Below are 25,959 nucleotides of genomic sequence, written 5' to 3' on the forward strand. Positions count from 1 at the left end.
GTATACCGAATACACGTATTTATTATAGTTGCAGTCATAATCTATCTACCTAACTATTTATTTATATATAATATATATCTATCTATCTATCTATCAATCTCACAGTGTTCTTATTTTTCGAAAAGAAAACGCTCGACGAACATTATTCGATTGATACAGATTCGCATTTTGTTTGATCGTCGATCGCTATGTAAGTTGCACGATTCGATTCGAACTTTACTAAATCAATATACCAGACACCTTTGCCGCCGATTCTACGAATCGATATAATCATGATCGAAGGGAAAGCACCATCGCATCGATAACGAAGCGTTTAAGCGAGAGCAAACGAGATAAATAAGGAGCGGCTTAGTTTCAAGGAGAAAATAAAGAAACAAAATGTACAACGACACCTACATATGTACCCACTTATTTCCAAGTATCACAATAATAATCCAAGCATTGTAAATTTACACAAAGTGCGTCTCGGTTACGAATCTCTCGTTCGGTTCGTTGTTCGCGACGGGAATTCAAATATTTGCCGTGTTTTTAAATCTAAAGATTCTATCTCTTTTTCTTTTTCTGCCGCTTTTATGAAAACAAAATTACTTTCCTAACGACGAACGATACGAATAAATAAGTATAGAGGTACCGGATATCGAACGAAACGTACGTCCTTTATCCTACCGTTGCTTAAGAACAATAATTGTAAAGATAAATGCACGACGCGAAAGATGGATTCCTTGGACGCATCTTTGTCGCTCGATCTTCGGTGAAATCTTGTATTGTTCGGTAAAGAGAAAAGTATATCCTGCTTAAACGATCACACGAATCGTCGCGAAAGGTTTTCGTTCGATATCTTTAGGAAATTTCTTAATGGTAACTTTAATTGCGGTAACACCGCGAACGATTACATAGTTCGTAGCTATGTAATAGCTGCGGTTCCGGTTCTCTGAGTCAACTTGAACCGATTTCTCCAGGTTCGGTGTTTATAAAAATATTCTTTTTCATCTACAGCGTGAATCGATCAATTATCTAAACTGAGCAAAACGATATCAGATGGAACGCAGCACTCTCTTTGTCATCCATCCTTCCCACCTCTATCGCTTACAATCGTTCGTGAAAGTCTTGGACGATGGATGCGTTTGCTACGAGGAATATCCTTGAAAGATTCGAGCCGCGTTCCGGGCTTCGAGAGAGCGTAACCGAACAGCTTCTTAGGCCGAGCGCGCAAAGCGAAAAAATTTGACTAAAAGGAGAGCGAACGAAGGGCGGAGAAGAGTTTCGGGTAGGGGGCTGACGAGTTTGAGCAGAAAGAGTTCGCGCAAAGGGTGCCTGGTTGAGACGATCCGTTCCAGATCGCGTTGCGCGGCGAATACTCGATCGTGCGCGAGTTTTCAAACAGTCCGCGCAATAATTGGTGCTTCTCCCTGGGTAATCGCTTCGTGTAATTGGTTCGCGCAATCGCGCGACCGCGTTCACCTTCCCCGAATGAAACGCGATCGACTTTTAAGAGGTAGGAAAACGTCGTCGACATCCTCGATATTTGGCATTGCAAAGCCATCAACGAGAACACGCGATCGACCAAACGGAATCTTATTCCTATGAAGGCGTAGAATTTGTCTTTCGATCGAAGAGTAGTCGCGACGATCTGGAAACGGACTCGAAATAATTACGTATATTTTTCGACTTTTCTAATTGTTCGTTGATCAGCTTGCACACGCGACGCGCACACACGCACACGCTTTTAGTTGCCGGCTATGTCAGCAAGGAACCACGGTACACGATTGAGAGTATCTCCTCTTCTCTCGTCCCTCGTTGCTGCTGTTACGCTCGCTTCACGCTACGAATCGGCCCTCTCTAAATCACCAGCTATCGTCAATCGTTGTTCATGTCCTTGAGCTCGGTATAGGCGACCCTCTTCCGGTAAAGATTGCTGCCTGGCGCGATCACTTTCCTCTTGTTCGGCATCGTCGACGGCCCTGGCACGTAGTAATGTCGCCTTTTGTACACCACCATTCTGCGAACGCATCGAAAACATTACGTTAGTTAGGCATTGACGATCGATCGGACGAGAATCTGTTGTACGCAACAATGATTTTAAAAACGTTCCGGAGAGTTTTACTATTATTCGACTTGGCGAATCGCTTCCTGTTTACGTAGAAATCGAGCTAGCGTATCGAACAAGTTGGTCGCGGTTGCTCAACGACGGATCTTTCGATCCACGACGCAACAGCCGTCGCGACCAGTAACCAGCGCATCCTTGAGACCGACTGCGCTGCAACTCGCGGGTTACCGTTTCCGCGCGCCCACCTGTCTGTCTACGAACGTGCAATCAATCCGATAAACATATCGTCCTGTCTCGTGCCGTGACGTATCGTATGCGTTCTCCTCTATTTTCAATGGAAAATTAAAAACACAAGTATTTCGTTTCGTTGCGAAAAATTCACCTGAAACACAATTGCATCGAACGCGTTGTTTGCTCAACGATAACCAACCAGCAGATAAAACGCGCATTTCTGAACGGAACTGGAAATACAATTGGTTGGGAATATTCTAGGGGGAATAAATGACGACTATCGACCTTCAAAGATGGATAGTCGTCGATTTGAACGATGGTTACGCGTCTTGGGAACGAATAAAAATTTACTTTTTATCTCGTTCACGAGTATGCAAAACTTTTGAAACGAAAAAACTAGTAAGTTCCGATGGAAACGTATACGAAGGAGGAGTAAACGACGAATCGTCTGATATTTATAGGGAACAGGTCGGAGTTGATTTTCTCTATGATATGTTTTATTTAAAAGTCACCACACGGGCAGGCAAACGTAAGTAAAGGAAAGCATGCCGACAAATTAGAACGTGTTACCTTTCACCTTTTTCGCCGTTGCGGTCTCCTACTATACTCTACCCTACATTATCCTACGTTATTATGCTAACTTTTCGGACAACCAACGAATCTCAATGACTAGCACAGCTACTTTGTTTAAGCTGCTACGTTTCATCGTCGCTCGATGTTGATCGGAAAGTCGAAAAGTCGAATCGGCGATTCGGAAGCGCATGAGAAATACGCTCGTACACGGCCACGTCTATTCGTTGCGTTTTAATAAATAGAACGACAAACGATAAACGATCGTTCGAATGTTGGTTAGTATATTGGTACTAGGAAGCGATTAATTTAAGAATTTAAGAATTTAAGGAGAAATCGATCGAGAAGGAAGGGGAAAGCAGCGAGTACGAAGGCAGGGGGATCTCAGCTTTTGGTACTTCGTTCTTTGGTACAGGATATATGTATAAGCGACGTTCGTCTCGAGTACGTCGATCTGACTAGATGGGGTGGGAACCGCGCTGCTCTTCTCGCTTCTACGTCCACGTTGATGTTGGTTCGAGTTCGTACTCCTTACGCTGCTTATACTCCTTCCACTATTGGATCGCTTAACGTTTTATCTTTCGTTGGAACGTCAACTATTTCTAGCTAGGTTAATAAAAGTTACGGGCAAGCTTTGCGATTTCGCGATTTCGCGATTTCACGAAACGATCGTAAACGCTGTCGCTGTTGTACTCTCATCCTACGTGAGTCGAGATAATTGCAATCGTAGGAACGCGTCCTCGGCCAGCGAAGAGATTCCACGAAAATCACAGAATAAATTTTTCTTACTCTCGCAACGGTGCACGCGCGCCGAAACTATCGAAGAAACGCGAGTCGCATTCGAGTTCGCCGCCACAGGTGTCATCCAAATGTGCGGAAGTTTATCGGACGATCCACGTGTCTCTGCTTCGTCGAAATGATCGTTACCGCTTTAAGGTTTTCGCGAGTTAGCCACGCGAGGATAAATATCCGAACGTTTCGATGAAGCTGATCGCGATACTGGGCGAAACGTTGAGATATTTATCGTTCGAGGCCTCGTTCGTTTCTCCGATAGTTTGTCGGTTTTATCGTCTAGCTGAGAAAAAGGCAGCAGAACGACGAAATGTTTGTAAGGCGTAAAAACACAGGCGCGATATACTTGCTAACCCCCCACCCTTTAGACCAGAAGAAGGATATCTGAAACACAAAAGAAAAAAAGAGCGCGTTATCGTTAGAGCGAAAAATGACAATTGATCAGCGAAATTGATTGGTCGCGCGTCACTTACCTCACCCTATGAATCCTGCGGCCAACGATATAATGAGGGCTAAGATACCGGTCATTACTTGGCCGGCCGTCGACACGACTACTTGTTGGGGGGCAGAGCTTTGCACGATGTCGTACTGCACGAAATCTTTGGTCGTCAACCTGTCACCATACTTGTCCAGCAAGTCGATGATGAGTCCGTTGGACCAACCGAAACCTAGTTGCACCTCGTACTCCCCTCCGCCTCCGTAACCGCCCGACACCGTCGCGTCGTACTGTGAACCAAATATCGAACCACGAGTTGCAGTCAGGAAAGCTGCTGGTCGTCGATATCGACGCGACGAGGATAATTACAATACCTTCTCAAACATGCTGTGCGTCTCGTTGAACGCCTTGTAATTACTAAGGACCCATCGTCGACTGATCTCGTAGGCGAGCCTCTGCGCCCAGGGGTCCTCGGTGTTGTTCAACGACACGATGACAAAGTATTGCAACGGAGGCCAAGCGTTCGGATAGTCCCATTGTTCACCCGAGTGTTCGAGGGTAGCCGGTATTCCACCGAGATTCAACATGATTTGATTCTTTTCCAGATACTTGAGCACCTTCGACACGTATTCCCTTCTCTTGGCGACATCGTAACACTGGGTCCAGAGCGGCAGAATGTTCGTCGGATAAAAGTAATCTCTCTTGATGTCGTTCAGTAAGTCGTAGTCGAGCCAGGCACCGACCTCGTCGTGCCACAGCACCGCAGTCACCGCTCTCTTCCATTCTTCCGCTCGTTTCCGGTAGTACGCGGCCTTGCTTTCGTTGCCCATCCTCAGACTGTACTTCGCCAGGAGTTGGGCATTTCGATATATTATCGAGTTCAAATCGACAGGGATAATGTATCTTGTTTTCAAGTTGGTCAGGTTACCTAGAGAAGAACTCTTTAGAGTTTTCTTTCCGTTTTCGTATCGTCGCGGTTAATCGTCGCGAACGAAGAACGGGTCGTCTGGGAAACGGGACGGTTGATGGGGGGCCTTGAGAGATCGAGAGGTAGAGCGCGATATCTCGTCCAAGATATCGTGCGGATAACGCGCGAGCAATAATAATTGCCGACACAGTTTCTGAGCTTTGTTCGAGATGAAAATAATTCGCAGACGACCCTTCGTCGCCTTTACGCGTACCTTTTTGCGAGGAAAGAAACTTTACCTTTGTTCGTGCCATCGAGGATGAACCATCGACTGGAAAAGTCCCAGCCAGACTCGGCCGCGGTCTTTAGTTCTGCGTAATAGTTGTCCTTTTCTTCGGCGGTGCGGAAACTTTGGCTAGTCAGATAATCCTCTCTAGTTGTTAAAAAAAGAAAAAATAGAGAAATGTAGGAAAGGAGAAGGTTGTCGGAGGAAAGGAAAACGGTTGCTTATTCCTTACTTGTAGGATTCTGGTCGTGGTCCCGAGGATTCCTCGTAATATCTGGCCAGGGTATACTTGACTCCGTCCATCTCAACTTCGACCGTTCGATTCGTCATCCAAAAATCAAACTCCTTTTCGAGAAGGTGAAAGTTTGGTCGAGCCAGTCGTAATCGTGGGTGGTCTTTAGATATTCCTCGACCATGGGTATCAAAAGAGGCGGATGAGTCCTCATGCAGTAGTAAATTCTCCCTCCGTTTGGTATGAAACCGATCTTGTCCACGATCAGGGCAAAGTTGCTCAGCATTCCCCTCACGGTCGAGTACATTTCCGAAAGTAACAAACCTTTGATGATCCAGTAAGAATCCCAATAGTAAAACTCTCGAAACCGACCACCAGGTACGATCACTGGATTCGGCACGTAAATGATCGAATACTGTTCCTCGTGAATTTTTACGTCGTTTTTCATCTTTCTACCCAACATTTTCCAGATTTGGTTCAGATCGGAGGCGAATTTACGAAGCTCCTTGTCGAGAATTTTGTTGAGAAACTTTGGTCGCGAGATCCAGTCGGCCGGATCCCAATCCTCGAACTCGGATCCCTCCGGATCGAAGGTATCGTTGACGAACTGCTCGATTTGATGTCTGGTCGGCATCTGATCGACCCGTTCCATAAACTCGCGAAACAGCATTAACGTTTCGTTAGGCGGATGCTTCATCTTCATGTCCACGAACGTTTTCGAGTCCTTGTAGATTGAGGCCATCTGTATCGTGTGCAGCAGTTCCCCATGGCAGTAAATATCGCTGCAAGCCACATACACGCATACCCACAATCTTGATTTCCTTCAATTTCTTTTCATCGAGTTTGTCGCATCGCGTCTCCTTTCAAGTAAATTAGCTAATAAGAACGACGCGACGCGACCACCTCTGACTTAAAAATCGACCGATCCTCGCCACTTTTGTCCGACGCCTAGCATCGCTTATTCCATCGTTACTTCCCCTTATCTCGAACGAAATGAAATTTGTCGTCGCGATACTTTTAACCTTCGACGCGAAACCGATATCGATGCAAATGTCATTTCGGCGAACGATATCTGAAACGGTCAGTCGTATCTTGGTTACGCGACTAACGTATATATGTAATTAACAACGAACCTACGATAAAAAAAAAAAAAACGAAATTGCAAGCTTTTACAAAGTTCGAGAATGTTTGGTAAATTCGGTAAACAGGTATGCGCGACCTCGGGACGATAGATCTCATCCCTATTATTAAGGAATTTAAGATAAAATTCGCGATATAGCGCGCGTTTTTGTAGCTGTAAAACGTGCGAGTAAAGCGGATAATTCTTATCACCGCACCGTCGAACGCTCGTGTTCTCTTAATCAACTTAATGTTTGTCGCGAGCAATCTTCTAGATATCCGTTACAACGCAATAAAATGAAGGCGCAATGAAAGGTAGCGCAAGAGCATCCAAGAATCGTTTTTCAAGCTTTCGATCGATTGATTTCAATTCTTCCGTTAACGTCGATCGGGATTTCAACATAGTAAACCGTGCGGGTGTTCTGAGAATCTCGAAAAGATTTCGCATAAATAAATAATCCGGTGCAATGGTTTTCTCGCTGGCACCTGACGTTTACGGTTCTCGAGATAAGAAGTAGCGCGAGGTCTTCCCGTTTCGTCTTGGTTCAATTCGAGTCGATTCGAGTCGATCGCGAGCCGCATCGCGTCGTAGCAAAACGTACTAAGGTCACGTTCATTGTACTTGCGGAACACGTTAATTTAAAAGGCAGCTCTGCTCGAGGCAAGCATCGTTTCGTGCAGTTCATTGCTAAGGACGTTTCTTTCGTTGGCTCGCGAATAGCCTCCCCACGAACAGGGTTATCTCGAACATTACCGCTTTGTGGAATAATTGCATGAGAAATAAAAGCGATCATTGACAGACGATGAATCAGCGAGACGCTTGTTCGCGAAAACAAATCTATACCACGGATCGGTTGGCAGACGATCGAATCATCCACCGAATCGACAACAAGTATTTTTGCCAAACGCAACACGATACGATACGATACGATACGAGACGACACGAGACGAGGCGAGAGCACTCGTGATCTCGCGCCACGTCAATCAGCTGTTGCGCGACCGGTCAGCCGACTTTGGCGCAAAGATCGATCGATCGATCGCGTGTCGCGATACGCGGTTAGATAAGTCGTGCAAGCAAGCATGCGATCGTTGGTAAGCGAGATTTCGGTCGGAAACGATGCGGCACTAGCGCGGCTGGAAAAGAGGACGAAAGGAGTCGGTGGGACAGGCGAATCGTGGTGGATCGAGGCGAATGATAACCGAAAGGCAAGATAAGAGAAGGCGAGAGAAGGCGAGAGAAGGGGAGAAAAAAGGGAGATGTGCGTGTGGATGGCCGTTGGCCAGCTCGCGTGAATCAGCCAATTCGCGAGGTTCTCCGTCGCGCGTCTATCAAATGGTCGATATTGCACTTACCTTTGACACGGAGGCGGTTTCGAGATGCCTGTCTTGTCCGCGCTAACGTGGCATCGAAGAATGACGAGGAACGCGAGGAAAACAGCATTCAACAAGCAATTCATCGAAACGCAGGATGTGGAAGAGCACGGGGCCATTTTCTCTTAACTGGCGATCCCTCGACGCGAATGCCCCCCTTGCGATACTCTTTTCGTGCTTTCGATTTTTCCTCCTTTCCTAATTTTTTCCTTTTCAGCACGATTTTATCTCGCGATCACACCACCCTCTTTCTTTCGTATCAGATTCGTCTGTACCGTTTAACAGAAAACAAACCCTACGGCACCGAATCTCTTTGCACTCGATACTTTTCAAAACATCCTTCTTCTTATTCCACCTCCTCGCTTTTCCTTCTTTGCCTCCTTCTCTTCCTCCTCCTTCTCCTTCTTTGTTTCCTCTTTTCGTTCTTGCTCTACGCTCGACGATCTACGATCTAAGATCGAGGATCTTTTGCGTACACGCTTTGCCTTTATTCCCCTTTCTCTCTCACCCTTTCTCTCCTTCGCTCAAAAACTCTCTCTCTCTCACTTTTGACCGGCTATCGCCTGCCTGCCTTTCGTACGTCTTTTCCCACTTTGTCTTTTTTTTTTTTTTTTTTAAATCTTTCTTGATCTTTTCGCTAGTCTTTTGCTAGTTTACTTTAGACGTTTCGTAGCGTGGAAAAGACAAGACGCGAGACGATATTTCAGCTTTTTCTTACTTTTTGGTGATCGCTCGTGGATGCGGACCTTGCGTCTTTCGCAGCCTGCGAGGCGGTCTCAGCTCCAGCAACACGGCCTCATCTTGCCTGAAACAGTAAACGATTTCGAGAGGTCAGAAACGATTAGGAGGCTGCCGTGCAACTGGGATTTAGAAATAAATCGGACAACGTCGTCGCGTCGGTAGATCGTGTGACTTTTTTTCGCGCGCGCGGACCGAGTCTCTACGGATTTAATTCGCGATTGCGTAATCGTTTCCGACAGCTGGCAAAGCAATGACGAACGCTACAGACGATGATTCGACAGAATCGTTCGACAGAGTTGGGAACGCCTGGCGGAAAGCAATCTTCCTCTTGTTCGAATCGTAAGCTCGAATAAGTGATACGCTATCGTCAGAAAACACAAAACGCGATTACCTGAGCCGAACCCCTTTTCCAAACCACGCGCTGGATTATTAACTTATCGATCATATTTGCGCGATTACGATTCATGGAACGCATCGAAACGATTAGGGAAATTTCCGCGAGAAACGAAGCAAGGCCGCAGTAAAGTTCGCGAGAGTAGATCGAACACAAAGGATTTATCGCGCCGCGCTGTTTCGCGGGCAATTTCGTTAATGAAATCGTTCATCGAGAGGACTGACGGAAAATCGATCAACAGCAGAAAGTGCACGCTCCTCTTTCATTTTCAATGATTAACGACAAATTGATCGAACAGATAAAACGTCAATTTCCGTCGCTTTATTCGAGCTATACTGATAATATTCACGGCCGTTGACTGACACGCGGAGAACGCGTACGCCTGCCCCTGTTTTCGCCTCCTTTTCTTCTTCGGCTTCCGCGTGGATTCGCGAGATGTTTCTCACGCCACGCGACCACGACGTTTCGTATTGGTATTCGATTCGGTGCAAGGTAAGCCGATCCTTTGGCGCGACGGCAACGATCACGCGATACGTTTTCGGCGTTTCGTTGTAACGCATATACATTTTCGTAAAAGAGAAAAAATAGAAATCGCTAATTCGAACCGTAAATTATTTAGGTTCGATCGTACAACCTACTTTGCCTTCCGATGAAGTACTTACGACGAATCAAGTCGTAATCCAATGCTTCCTCGAGGCTGACCGGGACTCGTGTCGTTCGTGCTTCGGGAAGAGAGAAGAATTGAACAGAAGACGAATAGGTAATTTGGTGGAAAAATTAAAGGGTAAAGAAAAACGAAAAAAGAAGAAAAGTTCGAACGGAATGGGAAGAGATCGAGATGATCGTTCGATCGGGGAAGGTGAAGGCGGGAAGCGCGAAGCACGAACCACGAAGCGGGAGAAGCACGGTGCAAGGTGCACGGTAAGAGATACGGTGTGCAACTAAGTCGGTTGAGGGAGCACGCGGTCGCTTTATGAGCGCGATCGTGCGCAAGGAATGCGCTTAAGAATGCGCACGGAACCCGATTGTCGAGCCTCCGAAACGGTGAGCTCCGATTGGCCTGGAACAATCGTTCGCTTCTTACAACCGCGTCGATTCGAACGAGCAAACGAGTTTGCCTTTCTTTCCGACCCCCAGAATTCGGAACTTTGTAAAGGAACGCGACGATAAATACGGTCAAGGACAGGTGGACCATCGATGAAATTCCGTTATCTGCTTACTCTTACGTTTTAGAATGCGTGCAATCGCTTCTACCGCGATTCGGCACGTACCATAAAACGCGAACGAGGTGGAGGGAAAGTAAATCGTGGTTCTTCGATAAATTTCGACTAAATTTTCTCGATAAGGAACTGAAGAAACGAAGGATGGATCACGTTTTCGACGAATACGCATGACGCCGATACGCACGATCTTCCGAATTTCAATATCGCTGCTCCTATTGGTCCCTGAGGAAATTCCTTAATATCTCTACAGTCTCGAATGTTTTTTAACAAGCTCTCTTTGTAAGAAGAGAAAGAGGCGTCAAATTGCGCGACGGATAAACAGAATAAACATGATAAAGATGATAAACACTGGCTGAAAGTGAGCGTCCTCGTTGCGGCCACGCGTGCGACGACGACTAGCGAACCGTGGCTTGCGAGAAGGGTCGCAAAAATCCTCGTGTAGCGGTGAATGGCAAGAGGGAAGGGAAGAGAGGGACACCACGCGAGAGAATGGACGTTGCTTTAACCACAATCATTCTATTGGCTATTTTTAGTCGGAAATAGGTCGGAGCAGAGGGACCGCGGTATCGAGAGATCGCGCCGAATAGTTTCTGTCACCGAGGACCATCGGAGCAACCTCGAATCTTCTTTCGTCTTTTGACACGAGGAGCAATTTCAACGGTTAAGCGGCGATACGATAACAATGAGCTTCGAACGAGTAATTATCGAACGCCGCGATCGAATACTATTCGCCTAATGAGTCTCTGGCAATTAGCTAATTCAGAAGCGGTTTCGTTTTTTCTTCGAGCCTCGCGCCTCGACGCAGCTGTACACCTGTGCCGCGTGCACGTGAACTCTTTATGAACAATCGAAACACACGGGAAAAAACCTTCTTTCTTTCGTTCAATGCCGAAAAATATTCATCCTTCCGTTTCGTTTCCGTTCGTTTCATTTAGACCAACTGATAGGCTATTTTTAGGACAACACAGGTATAATAAGAAAATTGTAGTAACGTGCAAGGATATTGAGTCGAGACAAGTACAAGCAGGAAATAGATAGCATTGTCGCTTTATAATTCGATATAAACCTAACAGAGGCTAGAGAGAAGCAAAGTAAAACTAATTCGAATAACGCGACGTAAGACTGAAAACGAACCGCGCGAAATAGCAACAAGGTGCAACAGTATGGAAACCTGTGATTACGTAATCAATAGTTTTCTGAAAAATTACGAGTAATTAGTGAATGTTTAATATTGACGACACGACACACAGGTGGTCTCAGAATTCGGTCAAACGATCGTCCTTTTAGGGATCGGTGTCGCGCCTTCTTATCTGATTGAAAGAAAAACAAACATTCGATTCGATTTCTATCAAACTTGAATCGTATTTATGCGCTTTATCTAGAGATTAATCTAAATTCCAGATTTTAGAGTGTAGTCCAGAGTCTAGAGCAAGGAGTCGGCAAGTCGGCAAGTCGGCGCTTCCCTCTTTCGACGCTACAACGCAACGAAACGCACTGGCGTCGGTATTAACGATCGTGGCAAGAAGGATCGTGGTCGATAAAGAGCAAACACAAAACAACCGTCGGTAATGCAAAACACCAGTGAAACAAAAGCGATCGTCGATCGTGATCGTGGAAAAGTAACCGAGACGAGACAAGAGAAGCATTCCTTTTCGGTTCTCCTCAATTCCACGCGATATTGAATCATCAAGAGGATCCAAGGCGTGTGTATCTCGTCACGTAGCTTGAAATTCCTTCTCCACGAGCGATGGGTGCAAAGGGATCGATGAAGAGCGAAGGGAACCGAGGTTTCAACGAAAAGCAATGATGCTCCGGGGATGATGCAACGCGTCTTTGAAAGCAAAGCCAATCGATCGTCCGAACGATCCAAGGATCGCGTAAAGTTGCTCGTTCCTTTCCCGCTAAAACCTACTAGATACACGTTATTTCGTCGATTCGTCCTAGTTCTCCTCTCGTATCACGTGGTCGAGAGATTCGTTGGAAACCGGATCTCGTGATTTTGAAGAAAAAAAAAAAAGTTAACTCGTCCGTTTCGAAAGAGCCACCGTGGAAAATTTTTATCGTCGTTACGACTCGTTCGCCGATAAAGCTTAATCGCGATGAGTCTGATATACCGTCGCACCCGATTCGCAAGGAAGGAACAAAATAATAAAGCGCAATTGCGCAAACCCTCAATTATTTCATTTCGTACCTTGACGTCAGATTACGCGACGACCAATGGTTATTCGCGTCGCGACGAGCCCCTCGTAAAACTTTAATGGAACGTCTCTACGATTTATTCACCTTCTACGTACATCTATTTTCTAGTTTCTAGCAGATTTAAAGAATGAAAGTTAGGGTTAACTAACGATTTAACTAACGCAAGCATAACTTGGAATTTAGGTCAGTGACGATACGAAACAAAGGTAGGAGTTGCCAAATGTTTACGCGAATCTCTTTTGATTCCAGGGTTCGCTTATTCCTGACCGTTCCAGGAATGTAATGTAAACACTTCGCTGGCTACCTTCGAATTTCTGTCGTCTAACTTATTTCCTCTTTGAAAACTTCTCATTGATTGCGTTCGCTTCTATTTCGGAATCCAAAATGGCAGCGCGTTACCTAAGATAAACCAGTACTCAAAAATGATTGCAGAATGATTTTGCGCAGCAATTCGATCTGCAATTATAAGAATTCTTAATAACTGACGTCGCTCCATTCCGATCTTCCCTAAATCCGAGTTTTCATTTTGCTTTCATTAACATCCATTAATGTAATTGATTCTTAGCTTACTCGATCCATTTTTTATTTACCGATACACGGTAATCGAGTGTCTTTAGTGTCGAATGTACAGTCAATAAAGACTCGCGTTACGAACTGTGAACACCGTATCGCTCGTATACCGTCCAGTGACTATTTCTTTATCTTTATCTTTTTTATGCTACATTAATTATCCTGACGAGGAACTTTTCGTTCGGTATTCATTCGGATTCTGCGAATTGAAGTTGCGGCGGACAAAACTGCAACGTCAGTGGAACCTCGCTCTTGTCGTTCGAGATTGTACAAAGTCTCGTGATACGTTTCGTCTCGTTACGTCATTATCGTTAAAATAACTTGCATGTTATATCTGATGAACTCAAGTTTCGTTACACCAGTGAAAATCGTTAAAACGCCTTAAAAACGATATAAACTTTATAGATACTCGATAGCGTGACCTTTTGAACTTGATTTCAATTATGGAAGATACGCGTACGATTACGATTCGATCGATTAATTTTCAAAGTTTTTCAAACGCGTTACTCGGAAAATGTTAATCAAATCTCAAGGTCTCGATGAAATTATCGTCACGCGTCGATTTGAATAGAAAAGTTGAGAGAAAGAAAAAGGAAATCGAATGAGAACCGCTGATGATCGAGCCCCTTGGTCGATGACCGGTCGAACCAATCGCTACTCGACTCGAAACCAACGCCTACGAATTCAACCAATCAGAGATAAAGTCGGCCGAAGGCGCGTTCGTACGTATCCGCTTTCCCTCCGTACTCCGTCTACCGAGCATCGTGACAATTGACACGCTCTACGCGATTCTACAAATTTTACGAATATTCCTCGAATCAGCATAATATATTGATCAACGAAAGGATTTGCGTAGATGTAAACGCGCACTCTGATTCCTTGCTTACTCAGATTCGAAAAGATTCGATGTAAACGCATCTCATGGGGAAGTTGAAAATGTTTTCTCGAAAATAAGTTTACAACACTAACGAAATCTAATAATACTATTAGGTCGACCCTCTAACTCACTTTGAAATCAATTTTGGCAACTTTTCAATTCATTGTGACACTGCCATACTAACATTATAACTCAACATTACTTAAGACAACGCGAAATCTCATTTAGATCGATATACGCGTTCTATCGGATCGATCGATTTCAAATCCGACGACTCTGCTAAAGATACCGGCAGAAAATTTTATTTTTAAAAAACGGAGACGCTCGTCGTGTTTTTACGTTAATCGAAAGCGTAAAGTCTTTTTTAAATCGATACTCGACGAATTACAGGAATGCCGAAATAAACAACCTTTCAATGTGACCCTGGGAGTAAACACGCGCGCAAAATGCAAAATATCAAATTCAAGGCTACCTATATTCCGTTCTTCTTTTCTACGCCAAAATAAAAAGATGCGATTTGTCGGCGATTCGTCTAACAACAAAGTATCCACGTGCAGAATTCTTCATTCGCGCGCGTATCTACTTAACATTTTGCAAAACCGATTTTGATCTCTGCTCGAACATAATCGTGTTCGTTGTTATTTTGCGATAAAGCAACGTATCAAAAGAGACAAAGAAAAATCGTCGAAAACCATTATGTAAGACGGTCTAAAGAAAATAGCATTTCCATAGCGAGTGACCAAAAGTGGATCCGGCTTTGTGACGACGAACGTCAGCACACGTGCCGTAGAATTTTATATTCGAATACCGTTTTGCGCGGAATAAACGTAATTTACCTTCGTTCGATCCGTCGCTGAAACCAGATGGAAAAAGAGAGGAAAAGTATCGTGTACCAAAGTCACTCGCACCCTTACGATATACCCACTACCGATAAGAAAAAAAAAAATCACACGCGGAACAAGTATCAAAGAGCGAAACAGTACGACCGTTGTACACGTATATTTAGTCGATGACGAAATTAATCGGTTCGTTGCAGAGAAACGAAAACGTGATCACAGCACCGTGTTACGTATGTGACTGACCGAGAGTATCCCGACCGAACCTCCACCGTTCAGACACTCTCCCCGCATCTTTTACGCTCTCTACCTCTCTCTTTCCTAAGAACGCGTCTTCTCTCTCTCTCTCTCCCCTCTTTTTCTTATACTTGCCAAATCTTACGTTCTATCTGTCTCTGCCTTAGATCAAGGTAGATACATATCTACAAATTTGTCTCCACGGTGTTTTGAATAAAAATGCTATTCAATTTTTATGTATATTAAAGGAACTACTATGCTCGCTTTTTATTACAAGTAGAAAAGATAAAAGATTCGAAGAGGTGTAGGTAGGATAAGGAACGACAGGTGAAAATTTTTCCTCGAATCATATTTCTTGTTAATTTTTCCTGTTTCGCTCGAGCTCGATGATCTAGACTCACGGACAACCTGGTATGAACTGGTTTGCATCAACGTGTATGCGTGAATTGTGGCAACTAGCCAGAGACATCGACATTGCGCGAAGATCAGCGAAAATAGCCGAAGACGAACCACGTGCCCACGAAACGAATCATTCACTAATTTTATCTCGACCATAAATGAACAAAATTTTTCATTGTTACGATCGTTACATTCAAATAAATAAATAATTATTTCATTTTCAAATATGTACTTGTAAACGATAACACGCGCAATTTAACACCTACTGCAATTTTCTTTTTCTTTTCATAGACTAACGACGAAACAGGATAGAAATTATCGAAAAAAGCAATTTTTTCGACTGTTTGTAGAACAGCCCCCAGCCCGACCGTAAATTTTTCAGAAACAAATTTAAATGTACGAGAACCGCCGAATCGATACGGAAAGTACCGAAGAAGACCGAAGATACCACGTGTCGTATGAGCTCACGTTACTACACCGTTCGGTTACCAGAAGTGCCCTCTTTGACTGCGATAGAATAATCGCTATTCGATAAAGATACAATTAATCTTACATTTTTTAATAACCTCACCCGAATCAACATTTAAAATTATTTTAATTTAGCAATTACACGAGCATACCTCTGGAAGAATCACGAAATGCGTTTCAAGAAATGTAATTTCACTTTTTTATTCCTTTTTTTGTAAGATGATAACGTATCGCCATTCGTACTCTTATTTTTAATTGGGCGATAAAACGAATTTAAATGGGAAATAATGTAACGACAATTACAAAATTATATACAAACAATTAAAAAAAAAAAAAAAAGATAAACTGTGAAAATATGAATCTTCGTGTTCGAGAAATATGCTTTTCGAAAATAACAGATAACTTTGAGCCTTTTATAATGAAACGTATCGTCACGGTAAAAAGTATTGTGTACATACCATTGAAACGACCTCAGGCTCTCTTTCGAAGCGTCCTTAACCTCGAAACTATTTCACCGAAGAAAAATCGCGTATAAACCAAAGCACAATAAACATCACATTCCAATCATTTACGTTTTCACTCGTGAAATATTTCGTCCGAAAAGATACGCACTACGTAATTTTAGATCATAAGCGAGTCGTAAGAAATATTTTCGAGCACGTTAAATACCTCTCCGTCTCGATACACGTGATTTTTTGTTTGTGACACCACACTGTTCAGTATCTCTTGTCAGCAAGTTAATACAATTGGAGGTTAGGTACACTTATTTTCCGAGTATGCTTCAATTTGATTAATCAAAAAATTCGTGAAAAATACGCGTATACGATACCGATATTCGAGTTAATTGTAAAAAGAACGATTTAAAAAGTCAGTTTTAACAGGGAAAAATTGAAAGTAAAATATAAAAGACCGTACAGCACCGACAACAAGTGAGCACGACCTTCGCGAGACACGAACGCTACGGTGTCCAATTGCTGACTGACGCACCGGTATGAATCGGACTAAGTTTTATGCCCCTCCGGCCATGCTTATTGCCAATAATTATGTACCGGCTGTGACCGATCGCGGCAAACCCTCTTGTCCGTTGCTGATCTCAATTGGCATTCTTCAATTGAACACAAAAACCTTAAACGAGTAATATACTCGTCGAATTTTTCGACGAAAAAAAACCTATTTATAGTCCGTCCAGTAAATGTATAAAAATTCACGTGCTCGACGCAGGCCCGATTCACAATACATTTGCAATAATGTACATATCGAACAAAGATGTTTAAAGAATTCAAAACAAACAAGTGAATTTCTATACATTTCATTGTTGTAACGATTTTGATTTTGTTTTTTGTAACTCAGAAAATTTGCTTGTTCGTCGAAGAAACGAACGCGTTACCGCGCGACATCGCTAACCGTAACGTTTCGTAGTCTTGGTCGACCAAAAAAGCCATTCAGATTTACGCTGTGCGTATGGTAAGTATGTATTTACATTGGCTGAGTAGTAAGTAGGGGATGCACGTGTTCCAAATTATCGTGAATGTTTATAGCAATGTTTTTAGTGGTGAGCGCAAAATTTTTCCACGATTAAACGATTCGATCAATTGGCCGGGTCAACAAGAGCGGAGGATTACTCGAGTCTCCAAGTACGTTGACACAATGTCCAGAGTTCTTAGCGCGTATATGGTTGTGCATGTACGTATCTGCGTGACCGCGTACACGGAGATGTGTACGTAACATTGATGTACGATTTACTAACGCCGGTGACCGATTGATTTTAAATGCTGTAATAAGCACCTACGTGCATTGAACTTTGTACCAAAAGATAAAAAGGCTATTCCTGTTACGTCGACTATCTTATTAGCCTCCGAGCAATTGATTCGCGCGAAAGAGTTTGATTGGATAAATTCTATGGCGGAGCCGGAGAAATAATTCCTCCGAGTATCGGAATCGTAAACTGACGCAAGAAAGCTGGTGAATAACAACAAGTTAGCATTTCCTTCGTCTTTAAAATAGTATGTGTAACATTAGTGACAATAGCAGGATTGTCACCACCAGACGATATAACGAGTCAACGATAATGCGTACATAAGCAGTCGTTGTTCAAATGTATCATCTTGAATCTGAAATGATATTTACCAGGGAAAGAGTCAAAGAGTTGGACGTTGGATCGATAAAATGGCAGGGAACGCGAGTAGGTATGTACCAGTGAGCTACCACGAATTAACAGTGATACCTACCAGTATAACGGAAACATTGACTTACCCGGTCCCAACTAGCTGATATCGATCAAGTTTATCACTGACTGACCCACGATGACGACGCAGTTGGTAGCCTTGATTAGTGCGCTGCCCGCTGCAACTCAGGCAACGGCGAGCTCCTTGCCAAACAACCAGCATCACTAGACAATCAAACCAACGACCCTCAACTTCTTTATCTAAACTTTCCAATCAACTTTACGTTATATACATACATAATCGATTTCATGTAAAAAGATAAGAACGTATATCGTGATTCTCCCGATTTCTATTCATTCTATTCATTCAAAATATTTCATTATCGATATAATTACGATTTAAGAAACTTTCGATTATAACACTTTTTATTTCGGTGTTTAGCTTCTCTTCGTAATTTATTTGTTTGACATATGTTTTGACTAGCGATGTTACAACATTACCAGATAAGTGTTATGCATCATAAATTGTAATTATGATAAAAGATTTCAAACTAATGGTCGACCTTCCACTGATAAGTATTACGTGATTCGCGTGATTTTGTAACCTTCTAAATACGCAACGAAATCGATTAACCGCCGCAAAACGATGTTTCATTGATTTTTCTCAAATTCGCACATGTTTTTTTTCTAATTTACAGCTTTAATTAAGAAACACGCTGCTGTAATCTCTTTTGATTAGTTAAACGTTTTTTTTCTACCCTGCCAGAGATATTTTAACGCAATAACTTTGTCTAACTCTTACCGATAAAAGATTTGCGAAATGTTGTACGTGTATTTACATATACATATACAACGCCTAACGTTCGTTACTAATTGTAAGTTCCGAATAATTGAGAAGGAATAACACTAGCAATTTTTATTCGAATGTACCTACAAACGGCAAAGGAATTTACCTACGTGAAAATAATAATAATTCTTTAACTAACTAATAAGTAATAAAATGGTTTCATAAATATCGATACATAATCTATGTACACGTTATTCGGTATACTTATTTTTTATATAAAAAGTATCGTCTGAATCTTTCAATTCTCATCTAATAATATTTTCAAACGTTATATAGTTTAGAAGTTCAATTTGAATGTGTCAGCGAAAAAAAAAGACAAGCCTCGTGACCGATCTATTTTAAGTTGAAAGCAGTATGTACATACATACATAAAAAGTATTACTGCAGAGGCGGAAGTACGTATGCGAACGTTTGTTAGCGATAGATTCCACTTTTTAAAGACTCGATTTCATCAACGACATTCAAATGGCGCAAAGCGTTGCATACTTTCAAATATATGTATAACTTTTATATTATAAAACACATTTAATCTTATTGAACGAAGGATAGATTGATTGTTACGGAAACGCGTTGAGTTTCGAGTCTAGAACATGTGCGGGGGCAGAGTACAAGTAGGCATGTTAGGTTATTTTTTTATAGCAGGTAATGGAGTAACATACACATCCCAACACGATAAATATTATTTTATGTAAAGATTAAATAAAAAAACGCATGCAATTCGCTTACCTTGTAAACGTCAAGTACACGCGATGGCGTCTTGAATATTCCACGCGGTCGAAAAGAAACGATCGAAATTTCAGTCGGTATTATCGCACATTACAATTTTCCTTTTCGTATTTATTCACTATTTCACGATCTGTTCACGATTCGACAACTACAAATTTTATATTTTATTGCGTATGTACATTCGTATGTACATACGAATAACACTATGAATTCTAAAGAAAAATTTGTTAAAAAAACTAGAACTTGTCACTAAAGCGAACACAGATGTTTCCGATACAATCGAAATATATATTTGTACACGATATCAATAAACGATATAAAAAGGGACGGTTGTAAGACGTTCTCGCGAAAACACGTCAGGTTAATGACGAGTTTGACAAAACGATCAGCACCAGACGAGGTATCATTGAGCACTGCTGATCACTGGCAATCGCGCGCATGCGCTCGAACACCTTTAAATTTTCCGCTTATTGTTAGCGGGAATTACGAAATATTCATCGAATTATTAGTTGAACACTTATTTAAAAACATAAAGGTTACATGGAAAATGTAACTACATCACTTTGAATTTTATATTAAGAATGTTACTACTGTCGATAAAAATCGAATTTATTAAAAAAAAGTTAACAATATCAATACGCTGCTTTTAACGTATTATCTTTTGCATATCATCGATGTATATTACTTCCGTTGTAACATTTTACAATTAACAAGTGTATCAATTGATCACTGATATAATTTGCTGGTTGTATTATTGACAAATTTTTATGAGACAGAAAGTTAATGCTTTAATATGCATGTCTATATGTATGTATGTATGTACAATGTAAGGTCACAATATAAGACATCATATATACAAGGTGTCGTATTACTTACTGATCTATCTGGCTAATTAGAATGATAAAAAAAGTATATTAAAAACAAACAAAAAAAATTAAATAAATGTTCTTATTGACAAAAATAGAAGTCATATTATAAAATATATTGCAGTCTTATTTTTCTTTAAATAAGACAACTTAGTCGGGAAAAAGTTTATTGTTAATGTAAAATCAATTTAATCTCACTATACGTTAGTACGAATACCAAGTATAATAAATAATCCACGATCAGATAAAAATTTGAATTAGTTCTTTCGACTAATCGTTATACGATTATTTTTGATGTACGAAATTTATTACAACCATTAAATACCTAATTTGAAAAAGATTTAATATACTACAGCCTCTTTACATTCATAGATTGACAAAATTTTCTTTCGAGCTCGTATCAAATAAATGTTCAGAATTAAGTTGTACAATTAGGAAAAACCTCGGTAAGTGACCGCGATCTCAACAATGCCTTACTGAAGTAGTCAAGTATCAAAACATATTGTATATTGCCTTAAAATTAAATAATATGATAATAAATATAAATATTTCGTTACAAAATGATCATAATTATAAAACCTAGATTCTTAAGATAGATATACTATCTTAACGAGTAGAATATATTTACATAGCAATGTACACCAAATTGCGTGCGTGATTTTTGTACACAAATGAAAAAAAAAAATGATGTGATGTTTAGTTTATTTCGCTGTATATCTTTTACCTACGTTTAATGCATCATTTTATGAAGTTTTAAAATTTTTCCTAAGCGTTGCTTAGCCGTTTTCATTCCTTTCTTTGGTTTTCGTTCTGAAAATAGGATTATCGAAACATTTTCAAACTTCGTTACGAATCAAAAAATTACCATCGTGAAATAACGTCGAAGATAGATCGAATAAATAATACATTACCAACTGGAATTGGAGCTGCTAGTTTTGCTTTAACGTCTTTAAGCCTATTAGGGCTGGTTAGTATCGAACCGAAACCAACGCTCGTTTTTGTGGTATTTTCCGAAGACGCGGTCGATGCACTACTTGCCGATGTTACGGATGAATTTTTCGGCTTCTTTTTATTGTATGTCCGTTTAGTTGTATTCTGTTGTATTATATGAAAAAAAGAAAACAGAAAGATTATGTAATTTTATTTTTCTTATCTTGTAAGGAATGAAAAGAAACGAGACAATAAATATGACAAAATAAAAAATAACAGCCGAACACTAAACGTATAGTGTTTTATACTTTCATGATATTACACAATCACAATGAAGTAAAATGTGATATTTAGGTGTTATTAAGATGCATGCAACACATGTTACAAAATGAAAAGTGAAGCTGTAATATATCCTACCAATTTCTTTTTGGATCCCTTATCCATGTTGTTATCCAGATAATCGTCCTATGCGATATGAGTATGCAAGAAAGAAATAATTATGGAAATGCAAATGAATGTAAATAAATAATTATGCACACCATGAAAATGTAAGTTAATTTGTGTTATAGTATGAGTGTATCGTATAAACAAAGTTTACATACCGATTGCTTCGCGCGTTTTGCTGCCGCTGCTTCCAATCCTTTCTCAACGGATGTTTTCTTTACGCCTTCTCGAGCCGGACGATTCGTTTTTGGCAAGAGAGGACCCACCCTGGCCTTTGGATTCCATGCTTCGTCTATCTGACTTTTCGCTTTGGGCTTAAAAATATAATCCTCGTCGTCTGAAGCGTCTAAAGCTGGATAAACTGTATCGAAGGGATATACAATTATTTATGGCAAAGTTACTATTAAAATTGCATTCATATGCAACAATAATTCTACATACTGAAATCATCGTCCTGATGGACTTTATCAATATTTTCTATCGACTGATCGTCGTCGTCATCATCGCGTTGAGTTTTAGCAGTTTTTGTCGATTTCGAAGTATTATTCGACGTGGTTGAATAGCATTGCTCACTGAACGATAACATCCCAGCGATCGCTTCCCGCGTTGATGGGGATGCCCTGCCAGAACTGGTTGTTTTCAATTTATAAATACTAAGACACCAAAAATGCTAAACATAACAGTGCTTTACTGTTATATTAAAAAAAAAAAAAAAAAAAAAAAAAAAACGAACAAAAAACAACTACACTAATTTCACATTTTTACCAAAAGAAAAAATATAGAAAATGACTGATACTACATAGTAGAACAGTGTTGACACAATGTACATTAAGTACGCTGAAGCAAAAACACTTTTCAAAAGCGCTATTTTTTGTTTCAAGCTTTATCTTACCCACTGGGAGGTGGCATTGGTTGATTGTATTGTGGAATCACTGAAGTCCTATAATCATTAAAGGTATTAAACGAATCATCCTAGAATTTCAAATTTTTTAACGAAATACGCATACGTACGTTACATCTAATCTCTGGGCATTGTTTCCTAAGGTATAAGCCGAGGCTTTCAACAATTCCTCGATACCATTTTTGGGCGCGTCTGTTAAAACGTCGACGTCCCCATCGTAATCGCGTTTTAATCGTTTCTGGGCATTACTTTTCGGCGCTTTCTTTCGTTTAGGCGATTCATCGATCGTAAACCGACCGTAATCGCTTTCGTTACTACCATCGTGGAAATCGTAAATAGAGGTCTGCTTCCATGTTAATTCTTTCGATTTTCCAAGAGGACGATCCGAAGCTAAACTCTTGTATACATTTACATTGTCATGTGTACTCCTCACGACTTCGTTATTACCAAGCTTAAATCTTATTACAGTTGGACTCTGTTTCCCCGGTTTCGACGATCGCTTGCTACCAGGAGTAGCATTTTTCTCTTCCGACATTGAATTCTGATTTTTAACATAAGGATACATGATAGGTTTCGGTAAAGTTAATTTAAGCGGCGGTCTACCGGACGACGGTGATTCACTTATCGTTGGTTCCACTTTGTTCGTTTCCTTTAACGTCGCTTTAAAAGGATTATTAGCCATTCTGTCAGCAACGTCGTAATCTACGAAATCCTTATTGAACGGTTTCTTTTTCTTACGTTTACTTTCTCTTTCCGGCTTCGGAGGATTCAAGGATATCAAGTATCGTTCAGCGTGTCGAATTTCTTTACTAAAATCTTTTAACAATTTTTGACTATTTATAGTTTCCGGTATTTGACCCCTGCTGATCATATTATACTGAAATAGAAGTAAACTCTGAACTGTCCGTGAAATATAATTTTGCGGTAGAACGAGGTCAGGCAAAACGTTAACTTACATCTTTGTCTGTGTTCCATTGTTTGAGAATACTGAGTAACGCTTTAACGCCCTGTAATAAATACGTCGGACACTTCTTCCCCTCGTTATTTAATTCTTTCAATTCTTTCAACAATTTTTTGGCTGCAAACCAATTGATGGTCTCAAAACCAGGATACTGAAATTTGGCAGGAGTCTTCATTTTTTTCTCTAATTCGTATATTCTAAAAAAAATAAGACATGGAGATTAAGTGATAATAATCGAAGAAATGGTTATTTATAGTCACGTAGAAATATACAGTATACTCACTGTATTTGCATTGGAATGTTAAGACTATGTACAAAATTTCCACCGAAAACCAAAGAATCGATCGGAGTTAATACAGCGTGTATCCATCCTGTTGGGATCATCATGGTCTGACCTTGTTTTATAACGCATTTGTAACACGCGTCTGCTTGATCTCCAAAAAATGTTTCGCTCTGCGTCGAACTGCACATCCAGTGCTGGTACAACTGCAAATTTGCAGGTGTCGGCCTGATTAAATAAAACACTTTTTCTCCCCGTAGTACGTGATACCACACAGATGTGCCACCAAAATCGACATGGAAATCTGTGAAACTGTCTTTGACCCCCATTAGGCAATATTTTTGTACTTCAGGACGTTTTATGTCACTATCCTCGGACCAATCGCGCGGCCAAACAGAATTAACCCAGTCGAGTTTACGCGCGATGTATGGTGCTTCGACCATTGGTGAAAGACTGCAACGTGTATTTGTCAATTTATACATATATTTTTCTAGAAACATTTAAAGCCAATATGTGGCAAGTCAATGAATATTGGTATACCCGGTATTTGTAAATTCAAGACTAATCACATTAAGAACCCTTGTCCTGCAAGGGGAATTGTAATATTCAACAAAGTCTCTTAATTTCATTCTTATATTACTTTGTCTTGTAACATCGATTACATCCATGTCTCGATCTCCACCTGGATTCAGGGATACAAACTTACATAAGATCACTGTTTAACATGTTATAACAATGCCGTCGACGTTTGTGCAAAATCGTTACCTATGTAACTTTCTACATCGTAAACGCTAAAATTTGGGGGTGGTACAGTCATGTCCAGTCCATCTTTTCCATCGATTATAATAGGAGTTTCAAAACCATTTGTTTGTAAATATTGAAGAGTCAATTGTTGTCCTCTGACATGTTTAACAATTTCATCCGCTTTCGGAAAATGTCTGGACTTTAATTCTCTTATGAATACCGGTGTACCAGTTTGAACTGGTTTTGTATCTGCATCCGCTTCAGAATAGTCATGTCTATGCCAATTTAACCTTACTTTCACTAAGGAATAATTATTATTTGAACAACAACAACAATAACAACAACAACAACAACAACAATTTTGGTTATACGGTAACTTAAAAGAGGTAAAAAAAAGAAAAATATATTCAAGTACTTACTGAGCGATGGTCCACACATGGCTTCACAACGTGGACAATGATATTTGTCGAGATCTATGGACATGTACTCCTTTACAGATACACATCTATAAAAGGAAAAAAAATTAAAATTGTATTTATATATTTTCGGGTACATATATTCCGTATGATATGTTTAGCAACTAATATACCATTTAAATAGCTACGTTTTATCATGTGATTCGCTTAAACATCGAAAGAACAAACGTAAATATTTGTCCTTTTAAATAGGTTATGTTAGTATCAACAACACCTAGCCCTTTTCCTGTAAAAACTATCTTACAGCTGTTATTATTAATTAGAAAGTTACGAAAAACAGATTGCATAAACATAATCGAATTACTGAGAGACTGTTTATAAAATAAAAGGTGGCAAGTGTTTGTATTTGATTTGGTGAAAGATAAGTCAACCACAGTGTTTAGAAGATGGAAGTTAATAGTAAAAGTTTCAAATTCTTACCCTCCATGATACCACTCTTTGCAGACGTCACATTGTATCATAAATTGTTCGAAATCGTAAGAACGGCCACATAAACAGTACGTAACTGGTAACTCCATTTTTCGTGGTTATTATAGTCGAATTTAATTTTCCGACTATATATGTGTCGTTAACATTTGATGGTAACTATAGTAGCCGCGATGCGTCGCTAAAGAGTCGCTTCCGTCATTCTTCTTGAAAATTACATTAAGGTAGTATTTTCATGTCTAGCCAAACATCGAACCAC

At 40.7% G+C, this 25,959-nt stretch overlaps 2 protein-coding genes across 5 annotated transcripts; both read right to left on the reverse strand.

Moving 5' to 3' along the window:
* Positions 1 to 381: 381 nt before the first annotated feature.
* Positions 382 to 18,337, reverse strand: LOC114876187 (trehalase-like). Its single transcript, XM_029187382.2, is given in 8 exon segments — positions 382 to 1,999; positions 4,119 to 4,366; positions 4,451 to 5,004; positions 5,283 to 5,416; positions 5,502 to 5,637; positions 5,640 to 6,283; positions 8,710 to 8,796; positions 18,189 to 18,337. Coding segments are annotated over 8 exon segments (2,079 nt in total). The 5' UTR covers positions 18,323 to 18,337; the 3' UTR covers positions 382 to 1,857.
* Positions 18,338 to 20,263: 1,926 nt separating this feature from the next.
* On the reverse strand, positions 20,264 to 25,888 carry LOC114876184 (histone lysine demethylase PHF8-like). 4 transcript variants are annotated; one of them, XM_029187375.2, is made up of 14 exons: positions 25,695 to 25,785; positions 25,388 to 25,509; positions 25,218 to 25,303; positions 24,820 to 25,098; positions 24,595 to 24,736; positions 24,058 to 24,507; positions 23,770 to 23,971; positions 22,924 to 23,690; positions 22,805 to 22,852; positions 22,354 to 22,541; positions 22,071 to 22,273; positions 21,886 to 21,933; positions 21,450 to 21,633; positions 20,264 to 21,348 (listed from the first exon to the last, which is right to left on the reverse strand). In XM_029187375.2, exons 3-14 carry the CDS (start codon positions 25,279 to 25,281, stop codon positions 21,269 to 21,271), a joined length of 2,655 nt encoding a protein of 884 aa, XP_029043208.1. In that variant the 5' UTR covers positions 25,282 to 25,303; positions 25,388 to 25,509; positions 25,695 to 25,785; the 3' UTR covers positions 20,264 to 21,268. The 4 variants fall into 4 exon arrangements, with proteins under 4 accessions (XP_029043208.1, XP_029043205.1, XP_029043204.1 ...); XM_029187372.2 differs by lacking the exon at positions 25,388 to 25,509 and having other exon boundaries at positions 22,354 to 22,532; positions 25,695 to 25,888; XM_029187371.2 differs by lacking the exon at positions 25,388 to 25,509 and having other exon boundaries at positions 25,695 to 25,888.
* Between the last annotated feature and the right edge of the window lie 71 nt (positions 25,889 to 25,959).

This window comes from Osmia bicornis, chromosome 1 (assembly GCF_907164935.1).
Source record: "Osmia bicornis bicornis chromosome 1, iOsmBic2.1, whole genome shotgun sequence".
NCBI classification, from domain to species: domain Eukaryota; kingdom Metazoa; phylum Arthropoda; class Insecta; order Hymenoptera; family Megachilidae; genus Osmia; species Osmia bicornis.

What these genes read in the sequence shown, in the direction of transcription:
- LOC114876184 (XM_029187371.2), bottom strand. Translation starts at nt 25,792, where the DNA reads ATGGAGTTACCAGTTACGTACTGTTTATGTGGCCGTTCTTACGATTTC. An exon ending in GCCCAGAGATTAGATGTAAC is followed by an intron (nt 22,853 to 22,923) that starts GTACGTATGCGT and finishes TAATGATTATAG; the next exon opens with GACTTCAGTGATTCCACAAT. An exon ending in CCAATGCCACCTCCCAGTGG is followed by an intron (nt 22,542 to 22,804) that starts GTAAGATAAAGC and finishes GAAAACAACCAG; the next exon opens with TTCTGGCAGGGCATCCCCAT.